The sequence below is a fragment of the Leucopleurus acutus genome (genome assembly GCF_964270905.1).
Source record: "Leucopleurus acutus genome assembly, chromosome: 1".
Taxonomy (NCBI): domain Eukaryota; kingdom Metazoa; phylum Chordata; class Mammalia; order Artiodactyla; family Delphinidae; genus Leucopleurus; species Leucopleurus acutus.
The window spans coordinates 174712019-174725386 of record NC_139142.1 but is presented as its reverse complement, the minus strand read 5'-3'; the positions used below and the strand labels follow the sequence as shown (position 1 = coordinate 174725386).

At 51.5% G+C, this 13368-nt stretch overlaps 1 protein-coding gene across 1 annotated transcript in view; it reads left to right on the top strand.

The window, feature by feature from the left end:
- The window catches only part of ADARB2 (adenosine deaminase RNA specific B2 (inactive)), a gene marked incomplete at its 3' end in the record, with an annotated part of 360961 nt that overhangs the window by 321188 nt on the left and 26405 nt on the right, over nucleotides 1-13368 (top strand). The window contains exon 4 of the mRNA XM_082854436.1: nucleotides 7887-8001. Coding sequence (XP_082710562.1) covers nucleotides 7887-8001 — 115 coding nt within the window. The remainder of the gene's footprint in view (nucleotides 1-7886; nucleotides 8002-13368) is intronic.

Here is a 13368-nt window from a genome sequence, read left to right as displayed (position 1 = left end):
AGGGACGGGTTTCATGGCAGACAAATTTTTCCACAGATGGCGTGGGGGGGGGGGGTGTGTTGTTTCAGGCGGTAATGCGAGCAACGGAGAGCGATGGGGAGCGATGGGGAGCGGTGGGGAGCGACGGGGAGCGACGGGGAGTGACGGGGAGTGACGGGGAGTGACGTGGAGCAACGGGGAGTGGTGGGGAGCCATGGGGAGCCATGGGAGCTGCAGAGGAAGCTTCGCTCACTCGCCTGCCGCTCACCTCCTGCTGTGCATCCCAGCTCCTAACAGGCCACAGACCAGTACCGGTCCGTGGTCTGGGGGCTGGGGACCCTTGGATTAAGGGGACAGGCTGCCCCAGGCACTCAGCACCTGGCGGACTCCCAGCCCCGGACAGACGTCATGTCACGGGCTTCTCTATACAGAGGACCCTGTCTGATTAGTCTCTGGATTTCACTAGTGTCTTGCTCAATAAATTTTGATTGATTCTTTTCCCCAGGGGACAGGTTCAAAGACGAAATAAGAATAGAAATGCTTGAGAAACAGCTTCCACTCGGCCTCTCCCCCGGCTTTTCTAGATACAGCGAGGTTTCCACGGCAACAGCTCCTAGAGACCCCTTCCCGATCCTAACAATTGGGGGGTGGGGGGTGCTCCAGAGGTCCCAAAGGCGAACGCACACTTTGACTGGGGTGTTTGTTGGGGGAGAGGGACATTGCCGTTGCCAGGGTGACAGAGACGGGGCTCTGGTCCTCGGGTGTCAGGCTCATGAGCGTGATGTTCATCAGTGACCAACCACAGAACACTGTGGCCCGAGGATGAAATCAGGGTGGACTGAAGTCCGAAAAATGAGTGGATAAGCCGGGTAGCCTGCAGTGTGGGTGCACCTGACTCCAAACATTAATGTCCAAATGCATCGTCACTAAAGAGACTGTCTTCCAGATTGAACAATAATAACAAATTTAAAGCTGATAAAAGGGCAAGCAAATAATTTAACTGGTGAGCAACTCCTCACCCCAAATTGTCATGATTTCACTAAAAAATGACTGCATGAAACATTGACATGTATGTGATTTCTCCTTAAGATTGGACTTGGGTCCAAAATACACACAGCCTCCACGCCCAGGGGTTTAGATTAAGTCAACGCGCAGCTTTCCCAGTTCCTCACTGTTCACCTGTGACCCGGGCTCTCGGAAAGCCTGCCCAGCAGATGGTGCACCGGGGGCTCAGGGTTGGCCAGGCGGGCGGGGAGCGATGGCCCAGGGAAGCCACTCGGCACACGAGAAGTGTTTCGGGAACGGTGGTCTCCACAGACACCGCTCAACACTGCCTGATGGCATCAAACGTGAACTTTAAACAGCTTCGTGCTGAGCAGACAGTGGTGCCGAGGAGAGCCGAGAGGTATCTCTGTACCGTCTCGCGGAAGCACTGTGTACACACGGTTTGGACGATAATAACAAAACACTTAACGCTGGCGGATTCGACGCTGAGTTTTCAGTACCAGGTACTATTTTCAGCACCTACTTCTGGGCTCTCATTTCACCCCATAAAAATCCCATGACCCAGGCACTATTCCTGTTGGAGAGGTGAGAACGTCCAGGCCAAATAATGTTCGCAAAGTCAGGCTGCTGTTAGGTAGCGACGCCAGGAGTGGCCTGATCCAAGCCCTCTGCCACACTGCCCATCACGGTCTAGCAGCACCTTCGCCACATCTGCTTTAGCCGCTGTCGTCGTGTCACAAACCTCACCAAACCCAACAGCCCTAAACCACACCATCGTGCGTCTTGCTCTTGCGCTGTCGTTTGGGCTGTGCTCCACAGGTCACTGCGGGCCGAGGACCCTCCCGGGGAAGCTCACCCGCGGCCTCTCCATGAGGCTACGCCCAGCTGCATCCCGAGAGGTCACATCCAGGACCCAGACACAGATGCGTGCGTTCACGGTCCACCGTCCCTCTCACTCCGCGGGTGAGGCATCTCCGAGGAGATGATGCGCAGCCTACTGGATAGGAGGCAGGTGGCAGGTGGAGATCACTGGTGAGAAGAGCCAGCAGCGTGGGAGACAAGGGCTCAGCTGTCTTTGGAAAACACTGTCTGCCAGGATGCGCACCTCCTAGGCTCGGGGCCGTCCCACTGAAACACCCGAGCTGGGAGCAGCCACAGGACACTGAGGGGCAGGGTCGTGCAGTTACCTCCCTGTTGCCCACGACAGGCGGGGGCCAACCCTGAAGAGGTCCTCCAGCCTCCGTGGACTTCCGCTTCCACGCAGCCCCTGGTGCCCGTGGAGCAACTACTTCTGGCAACGTTGGAAAGAAAACGTCATCCAGAAGTGCTCTAGGCGGATCTGCAGGCCTGGGTCTCCCTGCTGAGATTCAGGACCATGGACTTTACAGGTAATTCTTACAGTGCCTCTTTTACAGAAAGGAGACCGAGGGCTCAGAGATGCTAACTGCCCGCTGGTGGCTGAACAATTCAGAGAGGGTGTGAAGGAACTCAAGCCTGTCCTCCGATGCCCGTTCAGAGCTTCTCCCACGATGCCATGGAAAGGGGGGTAAAGGGCATCCATCTCTCATGCCTTCCTTCAAATTTGTTATTGGTCTCTCCGTAATTTGAGATATAGAAAAGCTGAGTAGTCAGGTAACTTGAGTTATTTAGTGGGACACGCGTTCACCAGTCCCTGACTTTGAAATTGATTGAGGCTTTATTGCCATTGTCAGCAAACAGGAGTCATTACCAAGACCTGGAGATGCGCTTTTCCCCGGACACACGAAGGAGTATTGAGATGGAAGGTGGGGAAGATCCCCTCCTATTCACTGGGATCCCTCTGAGCTGTGTACCGCTGTCTGGTGGCCGGATGACCATCCTGCCAGCGTTTCTCCTGCCTTCCCGGTTCTGGCCGCGTGGACGGCCAAGAAGGAGCACAAGCTGGCCGTGCTCAATGGAGGATGAGTCCCAACAGCGGGGGCACATGGCCCCACTCCCTAGGCCCCTGGCACGCCCACCTCCAGGGCGCCCGCCCACCGTCGTGTGCTGCAGACAAGGTGGACAGGAAGGGCACGGGGTGTCCCAGGTCCCGCCTGGCCCCGCCCATATGCAAATCTAACCTTTCTGATATTTCAGCAGTATAAACCCAAAGAAGGGATTTCAACAGGAAAATATTTACTGACGGCTCTCTCCCTCATAATCTATCGATTTTAATATCCTCACCACTTTGGCTGAATGTCAATTTTACCCTGAGGACTGCTACTGCAAATCTGAACACATTTTATTTACTTAAGCCTTTCAAAATATTAGTGTTGGAAATGAGCAGAGTTTGAGTCTTTTGGTGTTCCTATTTAAAGTTTGTTTTCCTATTTAAATAATGCTGTTAATTTGCCGTGGTAATTGGGCCGACAGGCAGCGTGCAGACCACAACACGCAGAAGCCTAGGTAGCCTCGCGTTCCTGTTTTTCATTAAGTACAGTAACACACAGATCATTAAATGCAGGGCCAACTTCCCCACTTAACCTTTGGAAGCAGAAGCACCTGATTATCACCATGATTTAACCAGAAGCCAGATCCTGTCTCCTCTGATCGTTTCTGGTCCAAATGTCCAGCCTGTGCCAATTTCTGCAAGAATAGCATTGACCAATTTCAGACCAAGGCTCATCGGGCCCCTGCAGGGACTCGGGGCAGCACTGCAGATTCTACGGCCCCCTGTCCCATCCACCCCACCTGTTCCTGCCCTGAGAAAAGCTGGGGCGGGGTCCTGAGGCCTCCAGGGGGAGGGGCCTTCAGGGGATCACACTTCCCTGCCACTTAAGTGCTCGGAGAGGCCGTGACCAAATTGCGGAAGACACAATAATGCTCTCCTGCTACCAAGGGACCTTCAGAGGCATTTTCTAAATCGCCAGCAGTAACGAGTACAACTGGATGTCTCTCTTTTTCATAGTTAACAAAGAATTTATGTTGCAAGTGACACTTCATTCGGGACTTTTGGACTGCATCTTTAGAGACTCCCTGCGTAGGGCTTTCGATATAACAAAGCCGGCTTCTCAACTGTCCCCAGGTCCAGCCTCTCCTGCCCCACCCAGGCCCTCCCCTGTTCACTGTCCTGATGGGCAGACCGCCCACCCTGAGGTTTCCAGGGGGGGCTTCACCACCACGACTCTCACTGTGCTTGTGCCCAAGGGCTGACCTAAGCCAGACGTGGGATCTCTGTGGGATCCCTCCTCTCCCACCCAGGATGGACTAGACCGGAAAGCAGTGATGCAGGACTGCTCGGCCTGGGCGCTCAAAAAACATGCTTTAAGTAGTTTGCTGTTAGCTGGGATGCACGTCTCCACCCTAGGAGACCGAAGGAACTCCACACAGCCCGCAGACGTGTCCTGGAATTTGAATTTATAAAAATAATTCTCGATGCAAGCCTGCTTTTGAGCAGTTAGCTGCTTCTATCATAAACCAAGTGCCAGGTGGGGAAAAATAAAATTATCTCAGGGTTTGATTAGCTGGGTTCACAGTAACCAAAGTTGACTGTATATATTAAATCCCAAGTGATTAAAACATAAAAAATTCCTACTGTTAAATTAGACGGTAGGTTTGCGTCTCCCTACGTGAATTCCGAGTTTCCACCTGGCTTCTAACACCCCATGTAATCAATGACAACGTCACTTACATACACAAATCCAACTATGAAGAACTACATACAGCTATAATCATGTATGTGATTTAATTAAAGCCAATCACTGAAAATAGCTGTGGTGCAGTAGATGGGGTGCCGGGGAGAGGCAGGGGAGGGGCGGGCTTTGTGGGGGGAAAGGGGGCTTCGGAGCAGAAAAGCTCGCAGACTGCGTTTCTCCAGCCTTTTCCAAAACCAAAAACTGTTCATTTCCCAAAGACTCCAGAAGGTCTGTAAAGAGACAACTCGGGTCCCTGTAATAGAGGAGATGCTCTTTTTCCAATGGAGATGGTTATTCGTGATTCTCTTCCTTTGACTTTTAAACCCAGAAAAGCTAAGGGTCATAGTTCAATATATAAACATTCCATAAAATTCCCTATAAGCAAGACTTTTCAAAGCAGTCCTAGGAAGTAATACTGGTTAAATACCAGAGATAAATTTTAACCAGCTAAATACCCCTCTACATCTTAATTAGATTGTCCTTCACCCAAAGTAAGAAAAGTTAAAGAAATCTTTGCTTTTTTCTTTTTCAATTCACCTTTATAAAATGTTAACTGAGAAACATGCTTAACATAAATGTCAAGACCCCTAAAAAAAAGGATAAAGAAAAAAGGATTAAAGGGGAGGAGATGTTTTAAAAAAAAGGTCTTGATGGGGCATGGGTGGTTCAGAGGTGGAGGCGGGCAGCTCTGGCACTCAGCCATGGTCCCCTCAACCTGGGCCCAGGTGGGGCACCAGGGAAGCCCTCGAGGGCCCGGGGCCAGTGGTACTGGTGGCGGCAGCTCAGCCGACTGAGACAGCGTGTTAGAGTCAGAAAATAACCAGAACGACGGGTGAAGAAACATCACTAATTTTTTCCTGAAATGTCTACCCTCCCACCAGCCAGTGTGTGTGTTCTGTCATCCCTGAAAAGGTCGTGGGCGCACACAGTCCTCCATCCGAGATGTGCGACATCACTGACACACGCGGGACCACACGTCCACGGCAGGACAAAGAAAGTGTGAGATGCGTCCAAGCCACACCCCTACCTCAAATGTGCGTGGAGTTGGGGCTCCGTCATTAAAAACATGGAGCTGCTGGGGAAGCACAAAGTACAGACAAAGCCCCAAACAGACGCTGCACGGGGTTCTAGGACCAGCTCCACACCGAGGGCTGTGGTGATGGGAAGCAGTGTCCTCAGCTGAGGACGGTGTTAAGAGATGGGGCACAATGGACTAGCTGCAGGCCAGGAGCCCAACCCCAGGGTCAGGCCTGCTGGGACAGACCAGGGGCCTGACCGGCCGGTGGGGCAGCCCCCCAACCCCGGGCCCCCCTTGGGGTTGCAGCCCTTTCACGGGAGGTTTGCTGGGTCCGAGGTCATGTCCACTAGCAGAGGTCCTCATCACCCTTGGAGAGACTGGACAACCCAACCCACCTCCGTCCGCTGCCCCACCCGCCTCGCCAGGCGGAGGGGGGGGGGGGGACCATTCACCCGCGTAACCGCGAGAGTCAGGAACAAGCTCTGATTTGTTCTGTGTCAACTTCTCCTGGAATGGCTCCACCAGGGCGCCAGGCACCCAGGATGAAGCCGCCTGCTAACGCGCCTCCTCACGAACAGTGCTCAGCCCCGACTCCCTGTAGGCACGCTGGTCCTGCTGAAGCTCCGCAGGAGAGAGAGCTACTTCCCCAGAAGCAGGGAGTGGGGCTTCGAGAGGAGGGTCTGAGCCAAGGCTGCTGGGTTGACATCCCATCCCTGCCATCCCGGCCACATCCTGGCAGAGACGGGGCTTCAGTAGTGAGAAGCACCTCCCTGCAGGCCAAAGCGGGGACAGCGAGAAGGCGGTGCTGGCACTGGGTCTGCTCTGCGCCCCTGAGCGAAGCGCACTGGCCTCTGGGCTTCCGCATGAAGCCGGCTTTTGTGTAATTTATGTCATTGTTCAGTGGCTTGGGGTGTCCTGTTCTGAGGCCCCACAGGGCCCCGTCCAATGGACACAAAGGGATGAGATAGATGTCTCCTCTGTCATGTTGTCGGTCTCATCACCTCCTGCACGTTCAGAAACTTCATTTTTAAAAGAAGAGAAAGGACCATTGAAGGTGCGGGGAAGCGCCTGGAAAGTTACTGGAGGAGGAAAGGGCACCAGCTCCGCCCTCGCCTCCTGGGGACGGAAGGCGACACGAAGGCGCCAGAACTCGATTCCAGAGCGAAAGACGAGGCGCCGCGTGGCGCGCCCGCAGATGCTGGACCACCCTGCCAGGGGGAACAGCAGGTGGGGGGGATGGTCTCGTGCTCACACCGGCAGAAGGGCCCGATCCTCCAGCTGGATGGGGCCCCTGCCCTCCGCCCCCCCAACCCCCGTGCGAGGTCAGAGGATATGAAACCGGGCCCACGTGGACGCACACCGGGGTCTCCGACTCCAAGCCTGTGAAAGTCGACTGAAAAGCCGTGATGGGGCCACTGCAGGTGCTTCAGCCGCGGGACCAGGAGCAAGGCAGGAGTCGACAGCCTAGCTCTCTGGGGAACACGGGCCTGCAAGTCTCACATATGCCACTGTTGTAGAAACACGGGTCATTTCAGAAAACTCCACAACCGGGATTACATCACCTTGGTGTTTGTGTACACATCCCATGTATCTTTGTGTGTGCGTGTGTGTGTGTGTGTGGCATGTGTGTGCCCGTGTGTGGCTGCGATGTCTGAATGTATGCGTGCATATGTGTATGCAGGTACACACAGGTGTGCATGGGTATGTGTGCCACGTGCATGGGTCTCTCTGTGTGTATGTGTATGTGCACGTGTGTATCGTGCATGCACGAGTGTGTATCTGTGTGTGTGTGTTTGTACACACGCACGTGTGCAGAAACTTGAAAGGAGCAGGCTGTGGAGGAGCTGTGGGGAGCGGTCCCTGGACACGGTGGGGGGAATTTAGAATTGGTTCTGTGACGCGGAGAAGAAAGTGGGAACCGATTGCTCAATGTGGGTGTGCAAACCCCCCGCAGGAAGCCTCTGCAAGGCAGGGAGGGATGTAGGGGACGGTCCCCCCACCCGAAGGTTCTACATAGGCTCAGGGGCTTGTGCCCAGGGGCCACGCCGGGGGCTGAGTCTCAGAATCAAGGCCGCAGATTTGGGGTCCCGAGGCCTGGGAGGTCACGGTGCCTGGGTGGCAGGGCGCCGCAGGGCAGGGCGACCTCAGGCACCCATGGGGTCACAGCTTGGAGGAGGGAGGACATGGCAGCGGCGCAGCCGTCACAGAGGCCTGCTGCTTGTGTCTTTCAGGAATTCGCCGACACGGTGTCCCAGCTGGTCACGCAGAAGTTCCACGAGTTGGCCATGGGCCTGGCGTCAGCGCACGCCCGCCACAAGGCGCTGGCCGGGATCGTCATGACCCAAGGTAATGCCTCTTGCTTTCCCCTCGGGCACCTCACCCACCAGGAAGGAGCGTAGCCTAGCATGGGCTCAAGCTTGGGAACCAGGACTCTCTTCCCCACGAAGACACGGAAAGAAAAGCAGAGATAAGACCCAGACTCAGTGACAAAGTAGATGACCAGCTGCCCCAAAGCTGCCTCCACACACACAGAGGACTGAACACACTCCTTCCTGCCCCCACCCCTAACTGCTCACTAATGGAGTCGCCTTCTCAGGATGACAGAACTGGCAGGAAACAGTCCATCCAACCATCAAGGTCATGGCCGCTCTTACAAGCCAGGTTGGGAGAAAGTGATGCTTAATTTTAAGCTGTCACTTTTGGTGAAAACACCTCACTACTAACCTACTAATAATAAATAGCTAGCTGGTTATTTGAATTCAACCGTTTCTAGTTCCGAAGTTTGGAGCAAACTGGTAATGATCTACCAGAGAATGATTATTGAAAACAAATAATTGACTTTGGGGCTAGTTAGGTTTCAAAGACACACACTTTCTCTGCCAGTGTAGACCAAGTCTAAGACTTGAAAGAGACCATCTACCTGATGTCCAAAAATATGGATGTTAGAAGTCGACTAACAGCCAGACGACTGGCCCATTTTTCCCCTCATTCTGGACGCCCGGGGGCTCCTGCAGTGTCAAGTGCAAGGCCACTGGGTCAGGACATATGATTTAACCCTTCCACTTTGGGCAGCTTAGTAAAATGGAAATAAAAATGCCTCCTCACAATGTAACTTGGGCCTAGGATAAAGTACACGAAAAGCTTTGAAATGTAAAAATTACTCTATAATGTTCTAAGTCAAAGGCAATTCTGCTCCATCAATGATACTGTTGAATTTGGTGGCAGGCATCCCGCCCGATCCACTCACATTCGGTAACACCTGCCCCTTTGTAGAATAAGAAATGTCCCAAATTGAGGGCTAAGAGCCCCCTCAGTCCAGACCACGGCTGCTGGAGGCGGCGCTTCATCCACGTAACCACGGCAGCCACTAACCGGACGCGGGCTCCACTCTGCACGCGTAATGGGTGCGGAGGACAGACACGCCCACCCCCCCGGGGACATGGTAACCAGGACGCAGTGGGGTGGCACCCAGGGTTGAACCCAGCAACTCTTGTGACTAGCGCTGTGACCAGGCCAGCTGGCCTCTTTGGGACTCGGTTCCCCACCTTTAAAATGGGGTGATGGTCAAACCTACCTGGGGGTCGTTGGAAGGTTAAGTGTGCTCATGTACATACAGCATTTAGAGAGACGTGCCAGGTCCGTGTCCTCCGTAGATTATGACTGGGCATCTGCCGCGGCCATAGGCCCTCCTGGCTTCTGGGCAAACAGCAGAGAACAAAACAGATCCAGCGCTGCCTTCCTGACTCTTAGAGTTTAGATTCGATGTGAAAAGAAGTTACGTGCAGGGCTGGAGGATCACAGCCACAAACTTTGGCAAATTTTAAGATTTGGAGTGTCACATGCATTTCTCTGCACAGATTCCAGGATAACATAGTTTAAATTAGCTTGGGCTGAGTGATGAATGGGAAGGAGAGAAGGAAGGATGGGGGGAGGGAGGGGGCAAAGGCACCAACCAACATTGCTTCTTTGTTGTGCAGTGTACTCCAACCCCAAACGCATACGTCAGTAAGATTAGTGAGTAGTTTCTCAATACTTCCCAGCTCTATAGCTGTGATTGTCCAACATCTTTCCACTTTTCTGGGAAATTCAATTCCAGAAAATCTGGAAAGCTACTCTCAGACTTCCCTTGGAAAGCAGTGGTGTTTCACAAAGACTGGTGGGGAAATGATACTTAAAAGTGGCCAGTAATACACTGCTTTACGTGCAGGTAATTTATCTAAAGGAAGTAAATGTATTACGTGAAAGTGAGACTTTACAAGGTAAACCTACAGTAATTAGTAATTTATGAACATGGAAGGATAAATTGCTGAAATTTACTTTCCTGTTATAAAGAGAAGATTTAATAAACATGTTGATTAAAAAGAGATTAGGGAGGATTGTGCAAAATTACTAATAGAAATACTTTCAAATATTCACTTACTTAAAGTTGATGGGCAATTTAATCTTAATTCTTTTTTTTTTTTTTGGTACACGGGGCTCTCACTGTTGTGGCCTCTCCCATTGCGGAGCACAGGCTCCGGACGCGCAGGCTCAGCGGCCGTGGCTCACGGGCCCAGCCGCTCCGTGGCATGTGGGATCCTCCCAGACCGGGGCATGAACCCGTGTCCCCCGCATCGGCAGGGGGACTCTTAACCACTGTGCCACGAGGGAAGCCCTAATCTTAATTCTTGTTCAGTTATTCAAGCAAATGCCTAAGAAACTCTAAGAGGGGAGTGATGTGTCTTATTCTAGTTTTGATAATATATATCACAACGTTATAAAATTAAACTTATCTTGAAATGAAACATGACTCGTTGCCCCTTCATTCTTAGGTGGGAAGCCAATTCATACACTTCAAGTAGCTCACGTAAGGTCCTTCTCATGAATGAGCCCAAGACCATTTTGTAACCGTTCTGAGAAATGTTTTTCCTTATATCATTTATTTGTTAAATTCTTTCCTTCATTCACATTTTTGTCAAATTTTTAATATTCTGAGTTAATCCCCAGGCTTTTACCTTCCTTCCTTGTTGTTAATCTACCTTTTACTCTGTGTTCTTGGGAGGTTGGCTCAGTGGGGCAGCCACTTAAATAAAATGTAACTTGATGAGTCCTGTCTGGGACGCAGGCTCTCGCCTGCCCTTGGCCCCGACTTAGAGCATCACGATTTCTCTGGGACACGAGTAGCCCCTGCAGCAGCTGGTCTGTGCTGGAACTTGGGACCCCTTTCCACCCTCTGCATTTCACTCCTCTGCACCCCCAGGGCTTCTTCTCCAGCAGACTCTGGAGGTCAAGCCACCCTCCTCCATCGCACCAGAGCCACAGATCTGCTCCCTCTGGAACCTTTTCCTTCCCATAGGGTCTGGAAAGGGAGGAGAAACAAACCACCCTCTCAAATCCAAACCTGGACCACATTATTGAGCCCGTTGTCAGGCGACGGCTCTGACTGCTCCAGGCATTTCCATGAGGAAGCGATTCTTGAGGGGCTGTTAATAATGATTCTTATTTGATATGAAATGTATAATTTTGATAACATTTTCACATACACTAATCAGTAGATTGCTCCGACCCCGAGAAGTGGGAAAGGTGGGAATCTTTATTGTCGATTTTAAGACATACAGACACCAAGACCAAGAGTCTGGGTGACCCTCACATCTTGGAGGGGCGGCGCTAAAATGCGGCTGCAGATTCCTGTCCTTCCTGCCCAGGTTGCCTCTGGACGCTGCTACGGGAGTGATACTGAAGATCTGTCCATGTAATTGTTTATTTCTAAGGTTATTAAACAGCCAGAAAAAAAGAGTTTCCTAGTGTATATTTTTAGAAGTTTACATTTAAACCTGTCTTTTGCTAGCCTGGCCTGCAAAACGTATGCAGAAGCTCTGGCTTGTACAAACACTCTTTCCCATTTAAGTTAATGTACAGCTTTAAACATACACAAACATCTGAGATTTATAAGTGCCCTGAAGAAATGCACGTCCCTTGAAGTCGGGCAGGAGAGAACACAGCCCAGAACAACCCCATCCAGAGCGCCAGACGCTCTGGGCAGAGTGGTCAGACCTGTCTTATTGGAGAAAATCGTAAAGTTAATTGTGAAGATTAACTCAGCAGTGGAACCTTAGCAAACTTTTCTGAGTCGTGAGTTGTAGGAGGTGTTTGCTGCGTGCGTTTTGCTCAGGTGAGCACAGGAGGTGGAGAATCTCATTTGCAGGGTCCATGCCGGGCTCTGGCTTGAGAAGCACGGGCACTTAAACACTGTTTTCCCGCTTGCACTCGGTAAATCCTGACAGCTTAAATACGGGTGAAACTTCTTTCAGTTCACCAGGAGCACTCGGGGAAGCCCATCTTCACAGAGCCCTTGCAGAAGCGGGATTCAGGGACTTTATTCCCCATATTCCAAAACTCTTTCTTTCCATCTTCTCCCTGAGTGACTGGAAATTACTTTGATCATAAAATTAAAAGTGGGCTCTTTTATTTCTGCCCGGTAGGGCACAGGGAGATAAGCTGGAGATGAACTGGACAGAAACCCTAAACAGAAGCCCTGGCTGTGATGAAAGATGAGAAATTATCATCTGGATTCCAAGGAATTAATCATAATGATTGCTAAGTTGTTGCTGAGAAACGTGAAGTTGACGCAGCATGTCCGTGGAGACACAGGACACAGGCTCAGAAGCATTAAGATCCATGGGGGCTGATGTGCCCCACAATACGGAGTGTGATGGACAATTGATTTTAAATCTGGGGTTTAGGGCTTCCCTGGTGGAGCAGTGGTTGAGAGTCCACCTGCCGATGCAAGGGACACAGGTTCGTGCCCCGGTCCGGGAAGATCCCACATGCCGCGGAGCGGCTGGGCCCGTGAGCCATGGCCGCTGAGCCTGCGCGTCCGGAGCCTGTGCTCCACCACGGGAGAGGCCACAACAGTGAGAGGCCCGCGTACCGCAAAAAAAAAAAAAAAAATCTGGGGTTTAAACTATTAGATTTAAACCACAAAATGCAGGATAGATTTTCCACTGACCCCGCGTAGCACGCATGCTGACTTGTTTATGGTAAATGTCCCTCCTTAAAATAGAGGGGAAAAGAACAATAGGCCCAGACAGCCCACTCCCAACTCGTGTAGAGATGCAACGGTAGTCTAGTCTGGAAGAAATCACCAGGTGCCGATGGGTCAGAGCCCTGACCCTGGGCCACTCCCCCATGGAATGCCTTAGTTCCTCCTCGGGAAGGAGGTGCGTGTGAGGAAATACATAAAGAAAGGAGGAAGACAGAGTTTGCGCTGCATTGTTTTGAGGTCAGATCCCCCCGTCAAAGCTGCTCAAACGCTCTGCTTTTGTATGATCATCAGGACATAACCCAGCATTTAATTGCCCAAAAGATTTCACAGGGGAAAAAACCCAACACTATTTTATCTCGAGGCCATAAAACTAAGCCCATTTTTTTCCCAATCTCTTAAACTACAATCTTTTTTTTTCCCCAGTGGAAACATAACACTAAGTTTGTTAGTGAAAGAATAAAAAGAAGACACTAATATGTACTATTTGTCTTTGTGCTGGGGATTGTTTTGGGGTGTTTAAACCATGTCGTCTTATTCAACAAAATAGTCCACATTCTCCCTAATCATGAGCGTCAGGTTGTACATGCTGGTCACACCTGCTTGTGAAAGAGGAGAGAGGGAGGGAGGGAGGGAAGGAGGGAGGAAGGAAGGACAGGAGGAAGGAAGAAGCATCAGCAAAGTTGCTGGGC